General features: G+C 38.6%; 1 protein-coding gene across 4 annotated transcripts in view; it reads left to right on the top strand.

The window, feature by feature from the left end:
- The window catches only part of CHD2 (chromodomain helicase DNA binding protein 2), a 122,081-nt gene that overhangs the window by 59,903 nt on the left and 36,677 nt on the right, over positions 1 to 25,501 (top strand). For all 4 annotated transcript variants that reach the window (XM_041752310.1, XM_041752311.1, XM_041752312.1 and 1 more), the window contains 10 exons: positions 4,952 to 5,140; positions 10,380 to 10,542; positions 10,862 to 11,014; positions 13,157 to 13,228; positions 16,826 to 16,975; positions 17,713 to 17,861; positions 18,913 to 19,009; positions 19,432 to 19,524; positions 23,146 to 23,316; positions 24,140 to 24,315. In XM_041752310.1, coding sequence (XP_041608244.1) covers positions 4,952 to 5,140; positions 10,380 to 10,542; positions 10,862 to 11,014; positions 13,157 to 13,228; positions 16,826 to 16,975; positions 17,713 to 17,861; positions 18,913 to 19,009; positions 19,432 to 19,524; positions 23,146 to 23,316; positions 24,140 to 24,315 — 1,413 coding nt within the window. The remainder of the gene's footprint in view (positions 1 to 4,951; positions 5,141 to 10,379; positions 10,543 to 10,861; positions 11,015 to 13,156; positions 13,229 to 16,825; positions 16,976 to 17,712; positions 17,862 to 18,912; positions 19,010 to 19,431; positions 19,525 to 23,145; positions 23,317 to 24,139; positions 24,316 to 25,501) is intronic.

The raw sequence follows: 25,501 nt of genomic DNA, 5'->3' as shown, positions 1-25,501 counted from the left end.
CTTTTAATTATTCTAGAATATGTCTCTTATAGACAGAATATAGTTGGATCTTCCTTTTTTAATATAGTTTGATAATCTCTGCCTTTTGATTAAAGGGTTTAGTTCATTCACATTTAATGTAATTATTGCAGTGATTGAATTTATGTCTGGTATTTTGCTCCCCCCCCCCCATATGTCTTGTATCTTTTTTGTTTCTGTTTCTCCTTTACTGCCTTTTTTGTTTCAACGATTATTTTTAGTGTGTCATTTTAATTATGCTGTTAATTGATTTTGTTAAAAGTATTTTCTTACTGGTTGCTGGGGCTTTTAGTGTGCATCTCATCACAGTCTTCAGTTTAATGCTGACCTACTTCTGGTAAAATAGAGCTTTTCTCCAGTATGGCTTCATGAAGTGTAAACTCAAGAATACAGTGATCAATTTATTGCTTTATTCAGGCTTGTTTTTTAAAGAAATTAAGAAAAGAGAAAAATGTACTTACATAGTCTTTGATATTGCACATTTATTTTATTATTTCCAGTGATCTTTATTTCTTCTTGTGGATTCAGCTTGCCATTAGGTATTATTTCTTTTTAGCCTAAACGACTTCTTTAGTATTTCTTGTAAGGCTGACCAACTAGCAACAAATTCTGTGTTTTCATTTGTTTGTGACTGTCCTTCTTTCACTTTTATTTTTCAAGGATAATTTAAGACTCTTCAGAAGATGGGTAGAGAAACTTGACCACTTTGACTGTGCTGGCCTCACTACAGCTGTTAGTAGAGTAGGCTTAAACTATTTCCTGTGTTTGCAGGCATCCTGTTGATGGGGGTGTGCTTTTGGGAGTGGGGGGCCCCCTGGACACCCTCCCTTCCTCTGCCTTCTCTCAGAGCAGCATTTCTCATTTCTCATCCTCAGCACTATTAACATTGAGCTGGATAATTCTTTTTTGTCAGGGGCTGTCCTTTGTATTAGAAGGTGTTTAGCAGCATCCCTGGCCACTACTTCACATGCCAGTAGCTGCCCCCTTTCTCAGTTTCAGTAACCAAAAATGTCTCGAGGCCTTCCCAGGAGGCAGATTCATCACCAGTCAAGAAACACCGTTCTATAAGAGATTCCTTTTCCTGTGATGTTTCACCCATCCCCGTCTCATTGCTGCTGTCTTGTCTGTCCTGTTGTTGCTCACCTGGGTCTTCTGTCCTTTCTGCAGAGCTCTGTGAGTGGATACTGCCTAAGGATGGAGGCAGTTGCCTTCTTTTTTTCTAATCTGATTTTTTAGTTTCAGAGGTAGAACTTAGTGATTCATTAGTTGCATACAACACGCAGTGCTCATTACTTCAAGTGCTCTCAATTTAATGCTCATCATCCAATTACCCCATCCTCCCCACCGCCAGGCCCTCTTCTTTTTTTTTAAACATTCTGCTGTACATTCTGTAATGAGTAACCTATTCATGATGTATTAGTAGAAGGCTGTGTTTTTATGAAGTGTGCTTTTCAAAGGTACAAGTGTTGTAAAACAGATAATGTATAAAAGTTCAGAACTAGTCAAGATTTTCAATTATTGGTTACATTTTTTTAAGAGTTTATTTATTCACGAGAGACAGAGAGAGAGAGGCACAGATACAGGCAGAAGGAGAAAGCAGGCTCCATGCAGGGAGCCCGACATGGGACTCGATCCGGAGTTGCCAGGATCATACCCTAGGCTGAAGGTAGTGCTAAACTGCTAAGCCACCTGGGCTACCTGGTTTTCAATTATTTGTTATTAATCTTTGTTTTCTGAAATGAAGAATTTTCATGTGTATTTAAATTTTTCGTATTAGATCTTTTTGGTACACCGGAAGTACCATATATATGGAAGTACCAGTGGTTTAGCACCGCCTGCAGCCTGGGGTGTGATCTGGAGACCTGGGATCGAGTTCGGCGTCAGGCTTCCTGCATGGAGCCTGCTTCTTCCCCTGCCTGTGTCTCTGCCTCTCTCTCTCTCTCTGAATAAATAAATAAATCTTAAAAAAAAAAAAAAAAAGAAAGAAATGCAAGTGTGTGTGTGTGTGTGTGTGTGTGTGTGTAAGAGAGCTTTTTCTCTTGAAAACTTTGTTTTTAAAATACTGTCATTTTCAAACATTTTTTAAAAGATTGTTTTCCACAAATGTGCATATAACTCCATTAGTTGAGTTAAGATTTAACCTTTGTTTCTGCTTGAGCTTTGCTGGGCGGGTGACCAAATCCTGTGCAGTATTTTCCCCATCCTTACCAGTAGTTTCTTAGGTTCCAGATGGTTTTGTGGGACCACTTAGTCCTTTCAAAGAAATGATCCATTGAAGAAGTATTAGTGGATAGAAAGGAATTAAGTTTGGTCAGATAACTTTTGAACCTTCATCTCCTTGATTATGACAGGCCATCATTTTTTAAATTCAGAAGTTAGTTCTCATTTTAGCCAACTGAAATGCTATTTCCTTTCCTGCATGGTAGCTTTGACCAGACTACCACCATTTTTATAAATCTGACCACTACCCTTATTGTAAATATATGCCAATCAATTAGTTTGTATGTAGTATTTGGCAAAGCACAGGGCTTGGTAATAAAGGTAGAAAAAGATAAGGCAAGCCCGAAAAATTGAGTTTATAATCACTTGCAAAGTGTACTGCATACCCATTCCACAAAATAACTTGATAGAGCATATTTTAGAGATGTGACCGTTTCATGTAAGAAATGGTTTTTGTTTTGCTTTGCTTTGCTTTTGTTTCTGCTGTCTAGGCCAGTCTGATTTTTTTTTTTTTTTTTTGTACCTTTCCCTTCACATATTTATCACATGACTTCTAACATACAATTTTCACTGCTCTGATTTAATTTTCTTCTTTGTTATTCCTCAGTAGAGTGAACTTCTATTTTCTAAAACCCCAAAGTCTAGAAAATTGAAGTAACCAAAATTGCCCCTACTTTCGTGAGAGACCTATGTACGCAGGTTAACAACAGGGATATATCTAAAATAATCTCTAGGTCATTTCAATGGCATGCCATTATTAAGTTCACTGCTGTAGCCCTATATCTTTTATGTATGTAGTATTTTAAGTTGACAGTTCTATTGCAGGGAACAGCAAACTTTTTCATAAGGGACCTGATAAGAAAGATTTCTAGCTTGTAGGCATTATGGTCTCAGTTACAGCTACTCATCTCTGCTGTTTAGAGAGAAAGCAGCCATAGACCATTCATAAACCATTCAGCATGTATATAAAGAAATAGTGTGTCATATTAACTTTAAGTTTAGTAAGAATACACTAGGCAGGTGAAAGTATTTGTTGCCTGAAACAGTAGGGGAAGTAAATCTTGTAAATAAGGTTTGTATTTAAGTTTTTAGACTAATATAATAGTAATTCATGATAATGAGTGTTAAGTAAATTGAAACATTTTCTTGAAACTGTCTCCCAGCTTTTCAGAGAATAGCTTGATAAGTGATAGTCCCTGTTTTCCAGTCGTTTCATACATTTTGTGGGTGACCTGCCAACCCTAGCATTGAGATAGTTCAGTTGGCATTGTTCCTTTTAATCCTCTTACTATTTTTAATTCCTCACTTAGTTTTGTTCCTGGAGTATTTGCATAGCAGTGACAAAATACAACTTATGTTAACTTTATCAGGCTGTAAGCTTTGACGTTTTTAGATTCCTACCCTAAAAGTTCTTTTTGTCCACTTCCCTAAGGGTGGCTATTTTGCGTGTTACCAGGCGTTACTGAGGCTGGTGTAGACCTTCCTCCCAGTACCTGATATAATGCAAGGCCATTTATCCGTTCAGAAATGGCAGGAGACTCTGTTGATGCCATTGTAGTCTCTGGCGGCACTGGCATCTGTGCTCTGACTTTCCATCTCCTCAGAGGGCAGATGCTTATTGAGTCCTCCAGAGCTCTAGATAATGTTGAGCTATTCTGTCTTCTGGGGTGTGATTGACCTCAGCAGAGGAGGGCCACCTGGTGTCAGAAGGCAGACTGGGAAGCAGTGACTGATTGAGCTTTCAGTTCTAGCCTTCTTCCATGGCCTGTTCTCCCCTGTGGAGCATCCATCCTTATGCACATAGGACCCAGCTGGTTCTTCCAAGTGCTTCCCTGGCTTTCTAGTGGCAGAACAATGCACATTTTTTTTTTTCAATCCTCATGAAAGAAGTTTCTTTCTTTTTTTCTTTCTTTCTTTCTTTCTTTGTTTTGTTTTGTTTTTGAAAGAAATCTGTTCACAGTATCCTATTCTGGACTTCTGCCATAGGTCTTTTAGTAAATCAGAGATGATTGAATTAAGATTTAAACAAGAGAAACCTTTGTCTATTGAGTTGAGGCAGAATTACTATGGTGACAGGTTTTAAAATTTATTAGTAAAACTTCTGTCCCCAAGTTCTAATGCTATTAAAGTGGCATCACTCATATTGCTATTCTTGTTTGGGGGCCATGGTCTTGTTTACTGTTATCATAATTCATTAATTTTTTTCATCTATAAACTGTGAAGATTATTGATGAAAATTATGTAATAAACTTTCACCTTTGAGTAGTGACAGCTGTAATATTGCCACTAATTCTCTTACCTCTGAATTTGTTTTCCCAAGAAATTGCAGCTTTACAGATAGCTTACAATTTTTTCTGCAGAATGTTACATGACAATAACTTGTCTATACTTACATACACATTGCATGTTCCACTGAAATATCTTGTGACTTCTAGACCCAGTCTGAGAATTGGAAACTTAATGTTACCCAATACAGACAGATGGAATTGATTCAGGTGGTCCCTTTCCTTTGTGTTTTCCCGTCTCTTGTGTTCACGAGTTAGTGACTGGTAAAATTTATATTTCCTTATAGGAAAGAGTCTTTTTAAAAAAAATTTTTTTACGGATTTTTTTTTTTCCCATTTAGTTAATTAAAATTATAGTTTGAAAAAAAAATTTTTTTTCCCCCTTCCTGGTTGCTTCTGTAACAATTGCTGTCCTGTTTTATTTCCAGGTTTGAATTCTGGGAAGATTTTGAAGAGGACCATGGGAAAGGGAGGGAGAATGGCTACCAGAGTCTCCATAAGGTGCTGGAGCCCTTCCTCCTCCGGAGAGTCAAAAAGGATGTGGAGAAATCCCTTCCTGCCAAAGTGGAACAGATCCTCAGGGTGGAGATGTCTGCTCTGCAGAAGCAGTATTACAAGTAAGCTGTGGGCTGGGTCACCCTGCAGTAGGATTAATACCCATACAAAGGGGCCCTGAGGGGGGATCCCTGGGTGACTCAGCCGTTTAGCGCCTGCCTTCAGCCCAGGGCCTGATCCTGGAGACCCAGGCTTGAGTCCCACGTCTGGCTCCCGGCATGGAGCCTGCTTCTCTCTCTGCCTCTCTCTGTCTCTCTCTCTCTCTCTCTCCCCGTCTATCATAAAAAAATAAATCTTAAAACAAAACAAAACAAAAACAAAGGGGCCATGAGATAGACAGTTGACAAGCTGCTTTTTTCAGTGATGCCTAACAGATGTGAATAGCAATATATTCATGGTTAGAAAGAAGTTTTATTGTTTTTGCTTTTTTATTTGGATGAGAATTTGCACACAGCACTTTCCATTCTGTAGGTGGTCTGAAGTATATGGTAAATCTTAGTGCTAATCCCCTCCAACAGGCAGGCGTATTTCACTCACTAATCCATTTCTTCTCCACTATTCTTTCAGTCATTTACCAAGATTCTGCAATGTGTCAGGCATTCTGCTAGATACTGAGAGTATGAAGATGAGTGGAATGTGTTTCTGCCAGAAGTGTTGCTTAAGAGGAAAGACAGAATAGAGGCAAGGATTTAAAACAGTGTTGTTTAATAACCGAGGCGTATGCAGGACTCTGTGAAAGTTCAGAAGGAAAAGTTCTCCATTATGTGCTGGAAGGGGAAGATGCTCTCCTTTCTGGCACTCCCAAGTGGCCCAGGCAGGTTGTGGACTTGGTTTAGGTTATGATGGGCAAAATATTGGGTTTAGGACAGGGAGTGGTAAATAATGTGCTTTAGTTTTGATGATTTAAAGTTGAATCTGGAATGATTGGAAATAATTACATGCTGTGAACATTACGGTCTTTTACAGTTAAAACGTGGTAGCCTTTCTAATATTCCCTGCTTGTTCTAAATGCAACTGAATAAAAACAAGATTGTAATTTTCAAAAATTACTGTCTGACCCTTTTGCCTAACACTATATTGACTTTAAAAAATCTTTTTCTTAGGGGAAATCTAAGATATGTACAAAAATGGAATAAGAAGTAGTTATATACCCATAGTCCAGCTTCAGTTATTGACATGGCCAGTCTCAGTTCACGTTGTCTTCTTTTGCATCCTCATGTCCACCCTTAGATCATTTAAAGCCTGTTTCAGGCACTTATCAATCAAATATTTCTGTATATCTCTAAAAGATGAACACTGTTTTATGAGTTAACAGTGGTAACAACAAAACTGAGCTAATAGGTACAGAGAACAGAAAAATGGTTGCCAGAGGCTGAAGTGAGGGTGGGGGTGAGAGAAATGAGTGAAGGGGGTCAAAAGGTACAGACTTCCAGTTATAAATGAGTCATTAGGATGTAACATGCAGCACGGAGGCTGTGGTGATAATACCGTTGCATATTTGTAAGTTGTTGAGAGAGATCTTTTTTTTTTTTTTAAGATTTTATTTATTTATTCATGAGAGACACCGAGAGAGAGAGGCAGAGACATAGGCAGAGGGAGAAGTAGGTTTCATGCAAGGAGCCTGATGGACCCCAGGATCACGCCCTGAGCCAAAGGCGTATGCTCGACTGCTGAGCCACGCAGGTGTCCCCCGAGTCTGTGTTCTGTGGATTTTTTTACAGCCTGGACTTAGCTGATTCCAGCTTCATGGCATTATTTAACATTTTTCTCTGAACCCTTCATATTTACAGATAAATGTAGAGGCTTGATTAGACTCAGATTCAATATGAGTATTTCATAGAATGCAAAGGTACATTCTTTCACAATAGATTATTGTCTTTTTTTGATATTAGCAAGTAATAGTATGCATTGCCTAGGTCATTAATTCATTAGGGATTACAAACTGGTGATATTTAAATTTTATTACTCTCTGTTTATTAGCTGGAATACTACAAAAAGAAACTTTACCATATCAGGTGAGGAACAGTTCATTTAGGAAAGACAGAATAAATGCATGATTCTTCTTGATTCTTGGCATTTAAAAATCTGTTATTATTTTTTTTTAAATTTTTATTTATTTATGATAGGCACACAGTGAGAGAGAGAGAGGCAGAGACACAGGCAGAGGGAGAAGCAGGCTCCATTCACCGGGAGCCCGATGTGGGACTCGATCCCGGGTCTCCAGGATCGCGCCCTGGGCCAAAGGCAGGCACTAAACTGCTGCGCCTCCCAGGGATCCCAAAAATCTATTATTTTAAAATTATTTTTTTTAAGATTTTATTCTTAAGTAATTTTTGCACTCAGCGTGGTGCTTGAACCTACAACTCCAAGATCAAGAGTTGCATGCTTTACCAACTAAGCCAGCCAGGTGCCTCTGTGGTTTTTAATTTTTAATTTTTTCCTAAAGATTGGATTTATTTTTTGAGAGAGAGAAATAGCAAGAGGGAACACAAGCAGGGAGGAGAGGGAGAAGGAGCGGGAGAAGCAGCCTCCCTGCTTAGCAGGGAGGCTGATATGGGGTCTGATCCCAGACTCTAGGATCATGATGTGAGCGAAGGCAGATGCTTAACTGAATGAGCCACTCAGGTGCCCCACCTCACTTGTTTTTTAAATTGAGATGTATTTGGCATATAATGTGAAAATGTAATGTGTACAACATGTTGCTCATATATGATACATTCATATGTAAGAAGATGATTGCCATTGTAGCGATAATTAAGCACCTCTATCCACATCACGTTACACAATGACCCTTTCTTTTTAATGGTTGCGATCTTTAAGTTCTAGTGTCTTAGCAAGGTTGATGATGATAATACAATATTGTCTGTATTCACTATACTGTGCATTAGATCTCTAGGGATTATTTACAGATTTTAGGTTCATACCCTTAGTATCTGTCCCATTCCCCCATTTCCAGGTAACCACTATTTTACATTCTTTTTTTCTGAGTTTAGCTTTTTCAGATTCCACATATAAGTGACATCATATAGTACTTGTCTTTCTCATTCTGACTTCTCTCACTTAGCATAATATGCTCAAGTCCATTCATGTTGGAGTTTTGACATCTTTAAAAGAAACAATAGGTTATATCTACCCTTCTTCAAAGGTTTCGACCAGTAAGATTTGTTTTGGTATGATTATGAATTCATTGATAAGCATATTCGTGTTTCATTCTGTGATTGTTATTCTTTTTATACTCTGTGACGTTATTCTTGATAGCTCCTTTTTTAACCTGGAGGAGCTCATTCAAGTCCGTTCTGAGTCCTTTTGACATAATCCTACTTGAAGCTCAGAGCTTTTTGCTTTCTGGAACAAATTGTTCACGTTCATCTTGTAGTACATTTGTGCCCCATAGCAGGAGTCAGCCATATATCCAACGAGCTCTGTGTACTGTTTTATTGGAATGTGAAATTTGGAGGCCTCAGGCTGGGTACTGGAGCTGTGACTTGCAGCCACACTGGATATCACCAGGCTTTTTCAGTGGACAGAATTTGGAAATTGTTTTTATTTTTATTTGTTTTAGGAAATCTGTTTTTAAAGATAATACATCTTTTTTTTTTTTTTTTTCAGTGAAACAGTGAAACATAGATATTTTATTTGACCTTAATGGTCTTGTCCCCATACCAAAAATTCCACATCTCAACTCCACCAACTTAATTAACATTGCACATATGGTCTTAGTAATGAATAATAGTGCCAGGATTACCATCAGCAGTGTGAATAACGAAAACAGGTTAAGGGTAAAATGATATTTTTTGGTTTGTTTTTAAAGGTATATTCCACTAGAAATGGATAAGAATCTTAAAGTACTTTGAGATAGTTTTCCTTTTTTTTTTTTTTTTCAATATTTTATTTATTTGAGAGAGAGAGAGAGAGAGAGAGAGAGAACAAGTGAGGGAGGAGTAGAGGGAGAAATAGACTCCCTGCTCAGAGGAGTCTGGAGCCTGGTGTGGGACTCAATCCCAGGACTCTGGGATCATGACCTGAGCTGAAGGCATACACTTAACCAACTGAGCCACCCAGGTGCCCTCGAGATAGTTTTTCTTTTCTTTACTTGTGGTTACGTTACCAGCTAGATACAATGGTTTATTTATTTCATTTTAGTTTTATTTTTTAAAAGTTGGCTTTGCTTAATTTTGCTTCCTAATATTTTGCAATATTTGTAGAGTTCCAAAGGCAAAGCTACAAAGCCTGCTATTCTTTCCTTGTCCTCTCATTCTAGTCCATCTTTCCCTTAGGTAATAATAATTATCAATTTAAATGCTTACTTTTCCTTTATTTTTTAGTTTTTAAAATATAAGCAAATACATTTTAACTTTTTTGCTGTTTCCTTCTCCTATATAGACAACATACTATACATGTTTTTCTTTACCTTACATTTTACACTTAATGATGGCTGAAGAACACTCTCATTGTTTATAAAGATATTCTTGTTTCCTTTTTACATATGTATAGTATTTCATTGTGGATCTGTATCATAGTTTATTCAACCAGCCCCCTGGTGGTGGACATTTAGAGTGTTTCAAATACTTTACTCTTAGAAATAGCACTTAAAATCCTTGAACATTCTACTTTGAGAGAGTCCTAAAATTGGGATTGCTAACAGTGTAAAGAAATTCCATTGTTCAGGACAAAAAGCACTTCTAATATTTTAGAGTGGTTAAAACTTACATGTGGATATATGTGAATACACATACATTTCTCCTTCCCTTTTGGAGATAAAACATAGTTACTGTGAGCATTTTATTTTATTTTATTTTATTTTATTTTTTTTATTTTTTATTTTATTTTATTTTTTTTCTGTGAGCATTTTATAGTGTAAAATGTCCTTTTATAGCAGTTTGTAAACGGGTACATAGCTTCCATCTGATGGTAATCTTAATGTAACTAATCCCTTATTAGCTTACTTCCATTTGTATGTTGTGATAAAGAATGCTTCAGTGACTCCTTGTATGACGTGTGTGTGTGTGTGTGTGTGTGTGTATTTATTTCACTCTTGTTAGTTTCCTGTGTTCAGATTGCAGTGCCCAGTAGAGCAGTGTTTTCCCAGAGTCTAACATTTGAATCAGACCAAAGATGTGAGTGGTCTCCTAGGTGGTGGGAGATGCAAAATACCATATCCCTCTGTGCCTTTTTAACGGTCTTAGGTCTTTTCTGCTTTGGTTTTTCTGTTTCCAGTAACACAGCTCTCTCTCACAATCTTCTGATACCTCTGATTCTCTGTTTCTTCAAATTGAATGACATCATTATTTTGATTTATAGGTGGATCCTGACCAGAAACTATAAGGCTCTTGCCAAAGGGACAAGAGGCAGCACATCTGGTTTCCTGAATATTGTGATGGAGTTGAAAAAGTGCTGTAACCACTGCTACCTGATCAAGCCCCCCGAGGAGAATGAGCGAGAGAACGGGCAGGAGGTTCTTCTGGTGCGTGGCCTCTGTATTTGTAATTAAATTCTCAAACACTGTGGTTTCTATAGATGCTCTTTTCTTTCCTCCTTTGATGACTCTTCAAGGAGTGTCAAAAGAAGCTTTGAAAAGAGGTGAGGAAAGTTCACTAGGAAAAATATGGAAAGAATGATGTCACAGATGCCAGGTAAAGAGCATTTTGGGTATTGTCAGCCAGATGGCAGGGGGCTTCACCAAGCTGAAAGATGATTGTCAAAGTAGGAACTCTTAGCAGTTTTAAGGGCAGATTGAAGTATGGGTTTGAGTGTAATGATCAGAATGTCTTTTCAATCTGCAGTCCCTGATCAGGAGCAGTGGGAAGCTGATTCTCTTAGATAAACTGTTGACAAGGCTTCGAGAAAGGGGCAACAGAGTCCTAATCTTCTCCCAGATGGTCAGAATGTTGGACATTCTGGCTGAGTACCTGACAATCAAGCACTACCCTTTCCAGGTAAGGATGTTCAGTGATTGGAATCCCTCCTGGCTCCCTCCCTGCAGTTGTATGCTTTGCTTGCAGAATCATCCTAATGTTAGGAAACAAGTTTTTCAGCTAGAAACAAATTGAGATGAAGGTTCCACGAGGGTCTTTGTGTTTACTTCCATACTTTTCAGTAACCTATAATAAAAGTGGTCATGTGAGGTCCTTCAGGTTTTCAGGGGGTGGTACGGAGGTGGGTGATAGAGGAAAAGCAGACAAGAGTAAAGGCTGTGAGATGGTATCTTCCAGCTCCAAAATCTTGGTTAACACTATAGAGGAAGGAGGTGTGGGCCTAATTCCAGAAGCCCAAATCCTAGGAAGAGAAAGGGAGTAGTTCTGTGCGGTCACCCTGGAGAAAGCTGACCCTGGCTGTGAGGCTGGGAACTCAGCAGAGTGGTGCATGTGAGAGCTTGCTGGGCCCTGAAAGGGGTGGTGATGGTCCTCTCATCTCTGTGAGATTGTTACTGTGGCTTTTCATCTTCACTCAGTTGTCTCCTACAAGATAAGGGGGAAATGAGTTTCTTCAACACAGTATTTTTCTGGGTGTTAGAGTGTGTGAAACTTTTTTTTCTGATCTGTTTATGGACGTATCTGCTATTTTTCTTGACTTTTGGCATAACATTTTTATAGTGACTTTTGACTTTTAAGATTGGCTTAATATTTTTTCTTTGAGTGGCTGGACTTATGAACCTACTTCTGTAATTGTCTAGTATTAAAGAAAGTGAGGTTAGTGATTGTACTGGGAGATGGCCAAGCTTTTAACTCACTAATATTGTCTTTCAAAAATGCCCTGAAAGACAGTGCTCTATCATAGTATCTTTGTGTGGTCTTTCTGCAGCTATCTTAGAATATGGTTTGATACTGTGGTTATTTAAAAATGGACTAACAAAAGCCCAGCACACTGCAAAAAGATTATTGTCTCTCAATGCATCTGATCTCTGTGAGCTTTCAGGTCAAGCTAATCATTCGATACCACATAAAATAAGAATGCATTGGTTTTCTCTGTAGGGAATATTTGGCTGGGATCCACTAGAGTCTGTCATGTCTACTGTCTTCTATTAATGGGGATATTAAAAGGAAGGCATTTGGGTTTTCTGATATCAAATATAGGCTATGAATCTGCCATGTAAACATATCTTTGGGTTAAGGCTCTGAGTAGAGTTGGTAGTCAGAAAGAAGAGAGGGCGTTCCCAGGTGTGATTGACTTGTTTTTTGGTAGCTCTGGGTCTGGTCAGCAGAGCTCTGAGCTGGGGAGATATAGGTTCTTCTACAGCCTGTGTCCCCATCACTGGGCAGCTGACCTCATCTCTCAGGTCAGTTTTGCCTTCTGTAAAATGAGGTATTTTGTTCATCTCAAGATGTGACTGTAAGGGGAAGATGTGAAAATATCTTTAAAGGGTAAGAAATAAACACTTTACATGTATAGCATACAGGTAGTGATTCTCAAGTGTCTATTTGACATGTGGTTTTCCCTGGTGATATTTGGAACCTAGAACTGACACATACTCAAAAGAGCTAGTAAATTCCAGAGGCTTTCTTAAATATGCACTTTGGCTACTTAAACACTTTGCTTTGATTTCAGAATGTAATTTTTGGAAAAGCTGGAATATATGACCAACTTAATTTTAACACTTTCAATGTTATGGCAGAATGTTTACAAACAAACTTGTACAAATGAATTTTTGGTTTGTGTAGCACTTAATAACTGTGGGACTTGTGGTCACATTATTTAAAAAGGATCATTTTCTGCACAAGCTAAAATGACCAGTGGTCTGGTGACCTAATCTCTTCAGGACCTACAGATGTAGAAGCAAACATAGCTTCTGAGCATAGCTTGGGTTACCATCATTCTCATTAGAGGTTCTAGCAGTCGTTCTGATCCTTGGGTAGACCTAGATAGTTCTTTGAGTCAGAAGCTTTTGACCTTGGGTTTGTAACCAGAGAGCTTGGGCAAGTAGAATATGCTGCTTAAGCAATGTCCCTTGCCAGGATGTTGCCAGTGCATTCCGGTTATTTTTACTAAGTGGGTGTTGGAGTGATAAAGGTTGCAAGTCTGGTGTTCTGAGAATAGCTGATCTGCCTACCTTATGATTTTCTTGTGGTTTATTTTTACAGCGTCTGGATGGTTCCATCAAGGGAGAAATCCGAAAACAGGCCCTGGACCACTTCAATGCAGATGGGTCTGAGGTACACCATATATGGCTTTGCTTTTTGGGCAGCGTGGGCTCTGTATCCAGGAGAAAGCCTTTCTGGCTTTAATGTATTTCATTTCAGAAACAGTTCACAGCAAAGTTCTCCTGCTTTGGGAAGGAAATGAGAAATCACTAATATAAAAGATGCCTCTTAATTTTGTTTGTTATTCCAGAAAAGCATATGCATGCTTGTTTATCTGCCCTGGTCTGGATTAGTGACAGAGCAGTTCTAATAGCAACTGCGTATTCCATAGTGGCTTCCAGACATCAGATTTCTGGACCTAGGAGAACAAACAGTAAGGCAAGAGTCAGGAAAGCTGGTCAGTAGAATTAATTTTGACATGTATGTTACATCAGAAGGTTCTGATCTGTTCTTTTTTGGTGACTGAGGCATGTAAAGTACATTTACTGTATCTCAAATGTGTTGGATTACTGGTATGATCAGTATAACTTATGGTCTATTGTCCAGCTTGGATTTGCATTCTAAAGTGATTTTAAGACATATATAGAAGGGGTGCTTAAAGAGAAGTGAGAAACCATGGTAAGATTGTAGTTCGTGCATATCAAGCTGTGAAGTGCTGTGGGATTTGAGAGAAGTGGGGGAGAAGAGGTTCAGCAGAGGTAACTGCAGCACCCTGTGTGGGTGAAGGCAGCAGTGGAGAGAGCCAGAACTAACTAGTGTTTTGGAGAGAACGCTAGTGCTTCTGAAGCCTGGGCCACTACTTCATATAGATGGAACAGACTTCATGTTCTGCTTTCTGAGGGGCTTTAAAAACTCTCTCTGTACAGTCTGTTACTCCAAAATGGTATGCCTTCTGCCTCTAGAAATGGATGTGGTCCCAGTTAGACTATAGCATTCTGGCTTCTTTACCCTAAAATGTTAGCTGTACTTGAGGAGCTTTGGGCGTGAATCTGGATAGAACTGAGGCTCTGAATGGTTCAGGAGAAGAGGAATTGGATTACTGAATACTGCTCACCCATTAATTCCCATTCCTTCTTTTTCTGTTTCCTCGAGTAAAATCATGATAATTTCAATACCTGCTTTGGAGATTAAATGCAAGCAGTAGGCTTGCATTTACTGCCTGGGGCATAGTGAGCACTCAGTAAATGCTAGGCTAGTGTATGATTTGGTATTTATTGAAACTAGTTTTGTGTTCCCTATTCTTAGTTTAAAAAATGGTATGAATGTTTCTTATTACCCTTTCTTAGAGAAACACTATTAAAGCTGCCTTTATAATTCTCAATTCTCCACCTCATGACTATATATAGAATACAGGTTCTCTATCATTATTCTGCACATCTGAGCCTTTTTTGTTAAGAAAATACTTTATCATTGGGTGGAAATATATGCACCTTTAGAAAATTTAAAAGATAGTATAAAGAAGAAAAATCGCACAACCTACCCCCAAACAACTTGCTATTCTTATCATTTGGATGTATTTCCATTCATACTGGATAAAACCGATTTTCTGTATGTTCACCTAATTTGGGATCATTCTGCATATAGTTTTGTCACTTTTCATTTAGAATTCTGTGATCATTTTTCCCATGTCATTAAGGATTAAAAAAAAATTTAGTTTCTAATGTTTTCTCATAGTTGTACCATTATTATTTAACCCAGTGATTAAACTTAATCACTTATTTTGTTGTTTTGGGGTGTTGAAAGCATACGAGCATTTTAAGAAAGGTTTTTCACATACTTTGTTAAATTTCCCAAAGCAGTTTATATCATTACTATTTGTGTATGCATATTTCTATCTCACCCTGAGCAGCATTGCATGTCATCAAGTTTGTTTTTTCAGTCTGATAATAGACACAAATAACATCTTCTAATTCACATTATCTATGGTAAAGAGTGCTTGGTTGGCTCAGTTGGTTGAGTGTCCAACTCTTGGTTTTGGCTCAGGTCATGATCTCACGGTCCTGGGATTGAACCCCATGTTGGACTCTTGTGCTCAGTGGGGAGTCTGTTTAAGGATTCTCATTCATTTGGGGAATATAAATAATAGTGAAAGGGAATATAAAGGAAGGGAAAAGAAATGTTGGGAAATATCAGGAAGGGAGACAGAACATAAAGACTCCTAACTCTGGGAAACAAACTAGGGGTGGTGGAAGGGGAGGAGGGCGGGTGTTGGAGGGGAATGGGTGACCGGCACTGAGGCGGACACTTGACGGGATGAGCACTGGGTGTTTTTCTGTATGTTGGTAAATTGAACACCAATAAAAATTAATTAAAAAAAAAAAAAAAAAGGATTCTCTCCACCTCTCTCTGCCTCCTCGCCCCCCCTAATAAATAGATCTTTAAAAGAAAGTAGTGACAGGGGATCCCTGGGTGGCGCAGTGGTTTGGCGCCTGCCTTTGGCCCAGGGCGCGATCCTGGAGACCCGGGATTGAGTCCCACGTCGGGCTCCCGGTGCATGGAGCCTGCTTCTCCCTCTGCCTGTGTCTCTGGCTCTCTCTCTCTCTCTATGTGACTATCATAAATAAAGAAAAAAAATATTAAAAAAAAGTAGTGAGAGTGAAAATTATTTATGATTATTCAGATCCCAGATTTTATTTGGTTTAGGTATCTTGTTCTCAAGTCTCCAGCATTTACTTGCAGGCTTCTGTAAATTAGAGAGTGTGATGTCACTTGGTATTTCTATGGATCACAGAGCATATGTGCCTCAGCATTTGTTTAAAGTTCTGAGATCATTCTCTCCATTTTCATTTCTGTGGCAGGATGCTGGTGAGTGGGATTTAGTTAGAGTGTGGAGAGCCTTTCATTGTTTCTGTGTATAGTAAATACACCCATTGATCAAATATAACTCAGAACTATCAGCTTTTGAGCACCACTTGTGTGCCAAAAAGGTGTCAGCCTTTGACATACATGATCAAATGCCCTAAAGACAGAAATCTCTGTGGCTTTCTTTTCTTCTGGTTCATATAATTTAATTTTTGCCTCCTGCTCCATATTTTCTGTGCTCTCAGATGCAGGCAGGTATACCATGCTTGCTCAATCTCTTATTATTGCTGCGTAGAATATGTCAGAGCCTGTATCTTTCCCACACGTGGCTCTTCAGCGACATGTGCTTTGGTTTTCTTTTTGTGTACGCTGTGCTGATCGAGGACCCTGTGCTTCTGAGCAGTGCTGGTGCCTGATCTGTTGATGTAGTGTTGTTCTATTCAGCCACTTCATTATAAAGTACCTTTGCTTATACCAACTACCTTATGTGGTATAATCCACCTTTACCTGAAAATGAGTGTGTGGGCAACTTGCTGGAATGATCCCCTTGCTAATTAAGTTTTTCTGGGTTTTGTTAATTGCTTGTAATGCTAGTTTTAGCAGAGAGAACACTATTTCTTTTGTTCCAGTTGACTTACCAGAATCAGCTTTACTCCTTAGTTCTCTGCACTGATTCTTCCTGCTTAATGAAACGAAAATTCACTCTACCATCAAGTCCCTGGCCTTCTTGTAGCTTCCATAAAGTTTGTCCATCATATCTCACTTTTCTTCACACCTGCAGGGGTTTCCAGGTATAAGGGCTTATTGGACTGTGAAACTGTTTCTGAGAAGGCCACTGCATAAAGTAGTATATTGCATTGTGTACAGGACTTCTGTTTCCTGCTCTCGACAAGGGCTGGTGGCCTGGGAATCAATCTGGCTTCGGCGGACACAGTCGTCATCTTTGACTCTGACTGGAACCCCCAGAACGACTTGCAGGCACAAGCCCGAGCCCATAGAATTGGTCAGAAGAAGCAGGTCAGTGGAGTGAGACATCTGGATGTGGTTTGGGTGAGGTGGGAAAGAGAGGGGTGTTGTTTAGCCCTTTCAGGACATTTGTAAAATGCTTTTTTCCTGTTTTGCTCTCTTTTCCCCAAGGGTAGATGCCTGTCTTTTAACTAGTACAGAGGTGTCTTTGGGGCTCAGATGAACTTCTTAGGGAACTATTTTCTTGTGCTGTTTGAAAATTATGTCACCTGTAAGTTTCAGGTTTACCCTAAGAAAGAGATATGATGAATAGATTAAGAACTGGAATGTTTTTCTATTTGAATGTGGATAAATTGTTAAATAGTCCAACATTTTTCAGGATGGTCTACTTTTATTATATATGATTGTTAGCTCTGAGCTACATTGGGAAAATACATGCTTGTTTTTTTCATGTGAGAATCTCAAACTCTGCTCTAGCATTGGGTAACTCTTAAGTTTCACACTCGGCCAACAGTTCAGTTTGGTGAAACTTTCCATCAGCAAAACTATTTTTTAGCAAGATTTTTATCATTAGACTAGGCTGTAATAATTTTTAGAGGAAGTTTTATTTAAGATTACAATATGTTAGAGTAAAAATATTGCATCTACTTAAGCTGCCTGTTTGTATGAATTGCTTATAGTCATTTTTAGTAGAAGAGAATAAGTCTTTTTTACTTATCTTTTGGTTTTAGACAGGTAACTTTTTTTTTGCTGATCAAGTATAAACATAACATTTTGTTTTTCTATAGGTAAATATTTATCGCTTGGTTACAAAGGGGACTGTGGAGGAGGAGATCATTGAACGGGCCAAAAAGAAGATGGTATTGGACCATCTGGTGATTCAGCGCATGGATACTACTGGTCGGACAGTTCTGGAAAACAACTCGGGAAGGTCCAAGTAAGTTCTAGAAAGGTGGAGGAGGTGATCAGAACCAAACTGATTTTACATCAACATTTGATAGAATTTATCCTTTTAGTAGGATTTTCTATAATTGACGTTACCTATTAATTACCTAGAAAAGGCCAAGCCAAAACCACGAGAAGGTGTCATTTTCATTTTATCTTGTTTTCCCTGTTTTCTTTTTTACCTCTCAACCCTGTGCTACCTCTCTTTCTTATTCCCTCTCTTGCTTTTAGCTTTTGGCTCTTTTTTGGCTTTTTGTGACATATGACTGCAGCAGTGGCAGCTGTGTCCCTCAATTAGGCTTTCATCCCAACATAAAGTTGCCTTGAACATATTAGTAGTAAGAATCTGCCAGATGGAATTGGCAGCTGTTTTCTTATTATTGGTAAAAATATTTGTATGGAGATTGTTACTTTTCCTATTGAAAACAGAAAGATGTAGAAGGAAAACAGTCAAGTTTCAATTGACTTTTTTAGAAGCACAGCTATTTCTCTGAGTTTATATTTTGGCCAAATTGTTCAGTGTCTTCTGTGGCAATTGTGCAGTTTGTGTCACAGGTGGAAATCAAATGAGCCCTTCCCTAAATAGAATATTTTCAGATAATCTTCCATTCAAGAAGAACCTAAATGGGAAAGGCTTAGTTCTTTTATTTTAGACTGGAGATGAGAAGGTTGAAAATTGTTGGGGCGTGGGGGATAAATAAATAAAAAAGAAAATTCTTGGTGAATGATAACTGCCTGAGTCAAAAGACAAAGAGCAAAGAACTGTCTTCTTCACTGTTGCTAATTTTCTTGCTTAATCATGTAATAGATAAGGCATTAGGAAAATAATTCATTTTCTAGTCTTTTGCTAAGTTAGATTTATCATCACAGACTCATCCTAGGGATAAAAAAATGAAATCTTTGAGAGATCATTTTTCCTGGGGCAGAATTTATATTTTCAAAAGTAATTTCACCCCTTTGTGAAGGGTAGCTATTTTATAGTAGAACTTCATGGCGGTTACTTGACATTCCTAAGGGATTACAACTACATTTTACTTCTACAGCTCAAATCCTTTTAATAAAGAAGAGCTGACAGCTATTTTGAAATTTGGAGCAGAGGATCTCTTCAAAGAACTTGAAGGGGAGGAGTCAGAGCCTCAGGTAATTAACAATAAGGAAAAAACTTTTTTGACGAGTATTTGTAAGAGTCTAAATTTTTCTGGAAGTAGATTTTTAGTCTGTGTTAGAAGCTTTTATAAAGAATAGTAATTGAAAGATCTAGCTTTTTAAATTATAGAGCTCAAAGCTCTTACTAAATAGAATTGGAAAGAATGAGAAAAATATTTGAGGATTTTATCTTTGGTCCTTTTAATTCTGGTTTTATTTTGTGTAATTTTTGAAATTCACCTTGTCGTTTGTATAAATAATAGTTTGAGACATTAGAGGTAAAGGATATAAACCCAAGTACTGTAAAGGTAAATGGGATCTGAGGAAAGAGATTTGGTTTATTCACACCAAATGTTTTCAGTCTGTACTGATCACTGTTGCCTGTTTACCGTTATCATATTGTTGGTGTCCCTAAGGAAATGGACATAGATGAAATTTTGCGCTTGGCTGAAACTAGAGAGAATGAAGTGTCAACAAGTGCAACAGATGAACTTCTGTCACAGTTTAAGGTATGAAAATTATTGTGGGAGAGAGTCCTCAGCACTGATACATTATCTAATAATAACCAATGTCTGTGAGTACTTCCGTTGTGCAAGGCACTTTACTTTCTCCTTTACCTAACTTGACTCCTTTCTTTCTGCTCCTGAGTTCCAGGTCCGTTATGAGTGTAGGTTTAGTCTTCTGCATAGAGATAATCACTGATGTGGTCTCTCCTGCCCAGAGTCCGTGGATAGAGGAAAAGCCAGCAAAGAGGGCAGAATCTGTGTCAGTGGGATGGGTGGAGAACGGGATAATGTGGAGCTCCAGGAGGTGTGGAGGGCATTGTGGGAGAGACATTGATAGAATCAGAGAATGAGGAGAGGCCAAAGGTATAAAGCAGAAGGTAACAGTTAGAAAGCCCTTGATGACTTGGTAAAAATATTAGACCACCTGGGCTTTTTTTTTTTTTAAGTGTGATGATTATGGGTGGTATCTGATAGAACAGAAAATTAAATGAGATCAGGACTAAGTGCAAAAGCTGGGCACCAGGTGAATAGGAGGTGGCAGCATTGAGTGGAGTTACTTTTAAAGCTTATAAAGAGTACAGTGAAGGTGATTTATGAGGTTAGAAGAGTCCAGCAAGGCAAGGGTTTTGAAAGATATTCTAATGTCTCCTGGTTGAAGGAAGAGCTTGAGAGTAGGGAGAGATGGAAGGCTCTAAGGAAAGAAGGAAAATTTGTTAGCACACTGCCTTAGAAGAGACTTAGAATGGATGTAATCAAAAACACTGGTGGTGCAGTTGCCTTCAAAAGAAAAAGGAGACTTCAGGGAATGGGGAGGAGAGAAGAGGTGGGATACCTTTCTTTGTGATGGTAATTACCAGTAAGTAAGTAAAATAGAAATGATTTGGAACAGCCACAGGTGGGGCCAGGAAGGAGGAACTTGATAGTGAGTGAACTGAATTTGGAAGGTAAGACTTCACATTAGAGCTGGTCAACAGGGTCTTAGGATTTTCTCCAGCAGTACTTGAGGTCAGAGGGACTGGATCATTTTGTTGTCCTAAAGTGGGAGGTAGGCTTGGGAGACTAAGTCACAGTTGCAAAGGTTTCGCAATTCCAGGTGAGAACATGGGTAAAGGAATTGGCTTTGGGTTTGTGCCCTACAGGTTAGAGAAGCAGTGGCGACTCGAAGGTTCCAGTGATGGTTAAGCACAGTACATCTTGTGGGATTGAGGGAGATGTGGGCAGAGTGTTTAGAAGGAAGTAGTATTGTGTAATGAGGTCCACAGTTGGCCACAGGTAGAAGTTGTCTCAGCGAAAGAACACAAAAGGAGCTGACTAGACGAAAGAGCTCTAGAATCAGAGTAAGTGTGTTTGCAGTTGAAGGTGAATTATTACCGTTTCAGCTGGACTGCACTTCTTACACTGCTGCTCTCTTTTAAAGAGAAGCAATCTTCATGACAATGTTTTGGTCAGAATAGTATATGATGATTTAGATATAAAAATTTCTGCATATTAACAGGTTAATCAAAAGTGGTTGGCTGGTGACTTTTGCCTTGCTTAAATAAGCTCTTTTGGCTGTTATGTTCTAGCACCTGATCAAGTGATGTAATTAACAGTAGGAGTCTGTCTACCTGGAGGCTTTTTTATTTCTGGAATGCTTCAACTGAATTGACTTTGTTTTTCCCACTAATCTTCTCTTTCTCTCTCTCTCTCCCCCTTTCTCTATTAAACCCTAATTTAACATGTTGGAAACATAGCAAAGCTTTTTTTGAGATAATTTAAGATTATACTTTTCTTTAGTAATCATAACTGGTACTTGTATAACTCTTACTGTGTATGTCAAGCCCTTTTAGAACCTTAGAATGAATCAGATATTATTTTCTTCATTTATAGATAAGGAAACTGAGGCACAGGCATGCCAAGTAGATTCCTAAGGTCACAGATATGTGGAGTTGTGATTACGTCCTAGGCAGGTGGTCTGGCCTATATATAGCATGTGGCTCTTAGCCATAATGTGCCCTGGGAAAAGTTCAGTTCCCAACTGTGTGAACCACTAATGTATTTATTTGTCATTTTCATCTGGCTGTTTTAAAAGTCAGATCTAGGGACGCCTGGGTGGCTCAGCAGCTGGGTGTCTGCCTTCAGCCCAGGGCATGATCCTGGAATCCTGGGATCGAGTCCCACATCGGGCTCCCTGCATGGAGCCTGCTTCTCTCTCTGCCTGTGTTTCTCCCTCTCTCTGTGTCTCTCAGGAAAAAATAAATAAAATCTTAAAAAAAAAAAAATAAAAGTCAGACCTAAAATAATTAGAAATAGGGGCATCTGGGTGGCTCAATTGGCTGAGCATCTGCCTTTGACCCAGGTCATGATCCCATGGTCCTGGAATTGAGCCCCATGTTGGGCTCCCTGCTCAGTGGGAGTCTGCTGCTCCCTCTGCCTCGGCTCCTCCTCCAACTTGTGCTCTCTCTCTCAAATAAATAAGTCTTAAAAAATAAAATAAAATAATTAGAAATAGTATTTAATTTAAGAGTTTGGTCAAATGACTCATTTCATAAAACAAAAATTGATAAATTTTCAACCTAAGAAATTACACCTGTTATTTTTGTCTTAGAATTTAAAAAGTCTGATTGTGAAGATCACAGTATCTTTGGTGAAAATGATAATTAATTGGGCCAAAAGTCATGAACTTCTGACTTCACTGTCAGGTCCACATGGCTTTGAGGAATGGAACCTCCAAGAAACTCTTCTGGGGCACCCCCTGTGGCTCAGGGCAGCCCCGGTGGCTCAGCGGTTTAGTGCCGCCTTAGCCCAAGGCATGATCCTGGAGACTCGGGATCAAGTCCCACATTAGGCTCCCTGCATGGAGCCTGCTTCTCCCTCTGCCTGTGTCTCTGCCCGCCCCCCCCCCCCCCCCCCCCGTGTCTCATGAATAAATAAATAAAAATCTTTAAAAACAAAAACAAACAAACAAAAAACCCAAAAAGCTCTTCTGTACTTGATTATAGCTTTAAAAGACTAGGTGAGAAGGAATAAAAAGGATGTGGAGCCCATGCCTGGGGCCTTCCCACCACTGCCCATAGCCTGGCCAGAGCTGATAGATATGTCTGTGTGTAGCCACAGGCTGCGACTTTGAATTGCATAGATATTTTGAATGCCAGATATGGAATATTCTTCTAGATTTGTTTGAATTTTTTGCATTTTATGTTCTCATTTTCATTTCATTTATGTTCTAAGAGTAGAGTGCACTTTTGAGTGTATGAGATCATTACATACCTTTAGTTTCTGTATTCAGCATTTGATCATCTGAGTAAAAAAATTTCTAATTAGTATCGTATTTATTAGAAAATGTGATAGACTTTTCATAAAACTTATATGACAATTTCTATCTTTCCATAAAACTTATAAGACAATTTATATCTTTATGTTTCCCTGTTTCTCAGTAATGTTTCTGATGAACTTGAGGGTTTGGCAAGGTGATTTACGGATGATAAGGGAGAGATTAGCAGAAAATTGATGGCCTGATTATCACAGGAGTTCTGATATTACTCATAGCATCATATTTAGATTAAAAATGCTGGGTGAGATTAAAAATGATGGTGTTTGGGAAAGAGGGAAATGTCAGACAATGAGTTATTCATGTGTCTTAAGGTTGCCAACTTTGCAACAATGGAAGATGAAGAAGAGCTGGAAGAGCGTCCTCACAAGGACTGGGATGAGATCATTCCAGAGGAGCAAAGGAAAAAAGTAGAAGAGGAAGAGCGTCAGAAGGAGCTAGAAGAAATTTACATGTTGCCCCGAATTCGGAGTTCCACGAAAAAGGTGATCGAGTTAGGTGAAAGATAAGAAAGGACTTCTTCTATTGTAAAGGCTAAGGAAATGCTAATTATTCAAGGAAGAGGCTTTGCATTATTGTCTTGACGGGGAGGCAGTTATTTTATAGTGAACCTAGCAGAGGAAAACTGTGGAGTACCCCTGGGTTCACTTGTGAGACATTTGATCTTTGTAAATTGGCTTTTTGTGGCACCGGTGTAAATACTTAGTAAGAGATTATATAACTGTAAACAACATACACGTACTTCACATCTTATAGCACCATTACAAGCATGATCTAATATGATTTTTGCAACATCATTGAAATAGGTAGAATAAGTTTTATTATTACCCAGTTTATTGGACATAGATTTATCCAAGATCGTAGCAAATCAGTAAGTATTAGCTAATAGTAATAGCTACCATTGATTGAGCACTAATTGTGTGCCAGGCATAGTTGTGTTGTTATATCTATCGACTCATTTAGTGTTCGTGAAAACCCAAATAAATAGGTATTTATCATCATTTTACAAATGGAAAGCCAAGACACAGAGGGGTAAAAAACTTACCTAAGCAAATAAATAAGAACCTACAATTCACGTATTTTTATTCTAGTTCATTTGTCATTACATTGCATTATGTCTCTGGAAATGTGACTTTTTCCCAAGCAGATCTTCTTCCTTTATGTGACGCCTGCCTCCTTATTTTCTTAAAGGAAAAAGGGCTTGTTGAATATGATGAAAAGTTTGAGTACTAAAGAATTGAGATGGGCTGGTTTTAGTCTTGACTTCTTGTGCCTGGCACTTGCTACAATGAGACTTTGCCTTTTCAGGCTCAGACAAATGACAGTGATTCTGACACTGAGTCCAAGAGGCAGGCCCAGAGATCCTCTGCTTCTGAGAGTGAGACAGATGACTCTGATGATGACAAGAAGCCAAAGCGCAGAGGGCGCCCCAGAAGCGTGCGGAAGGACCTTGTCGAGGGATTTACTGATGCAGAGATACGAAGGTTAGTGGAGGCTCTGCTCCCTCCCCGGAGTCTGTGTGGAGGGCATGCTATGAGCTGTGGGCTTATGGTATTCCTGACATTGAAGACAAGGTAGGCAGAGGCTGCAGTGTGCAAGGAAGGCGGGGGACAGAGTCATACCCCACAGATGGAGTCCTGCCCCAGAAGATTCTGCCCTCCAGGGTTTTCCTCACTTGAGGTCTCTTTTGTTGGTTGCTCAGCTCTTGTTTTCTTCCTATTCTCTGGTTACTCTGAGCATTTTCACAAAGAAAGTCCAGCCAAGACAAAAACAGTTGGAGGCAAACTGGGACTGAGCGTTTTTTATTTTAAGAATAGGAATACATGTCCAAACATACATAGACACACACACAGGTCTATGCATATAAAAGAGATAGTATAAATATAAAAAGTTAAAATGGTACAGATAACGCTGCCCTCCTATCCCTTGTCTCCCCAATTCACTTCCTGACAGTATTAGTACTGATAACAGTTTGGTGGTGGTGGTGGTTTGGTTTGTTAGTAATCCACCCAACATAGTCTTCTGTAGCTTTTTTTTTTTTTCACCTGTAATTGATTTTAGATATCTTTCTATGTCTGTACTTATTGTACATTTGTTGGTATTTAATTCATACATCTGCCTTCCAATAAAAGAAATCTAAAATTGTTGCTTCTAAGTGATATTTCCCCACTTTGCATGCATTTTTTGTTTTAGGCTGAAGAAAATAGTATTTATAGTATTTACTTACAGTAGCTTTATGGTCTAATCCATATTATAATAATTATGTCACATATAGTTACACTAACTCTTTTAGGTTAGTATATTTTAAACCAAGTCTTTATTTTTCCCTAAATGTTATAACTCTTCTTTTTTTCTTCTCTTTAATTTATTATGGAAAAATATAAATATATATAAACATTGATATATACCCTCCAGTACTTATCATGTTATCATCTTAACCATTTTGAATTTGTAGTCAGTCTTCTGTGTACATGCTACATCCTCTCACCTCCTACCCTCAGTATTGTTTTGAAAAGAATGTGTATTCTCCTGTAGGTAACACAGTGGTGTACAGATGTTTGTGAGGCCTCTCTGACTCTGGATTGTCTGAGTCTTACATTTCCTTACTCATATTCTGCTTTAATTTTTAAAAATCTGTTATTAGTGTAGCCACTTCAGCTCTCTTTTGGG

Source organism: Vulpes lagopus, chromosome 4 (genome assembly GCF_018345385.1).
Source record: "Vulpes lagopus strain Blue_001 chromosome 4, ASM1834538v1, whole genome shotgun sequence".
Lineage (NCBI taxonomy): Eukaryota > Metazoa > Chordata > Mammalia > Carnivora > Canidae > Vulpes > Vulpes lagopus.
Note: the sequence above shows the minus strand (reverse complement) of the source record. Positions and strands in the feature narration are given on the sequence as shown.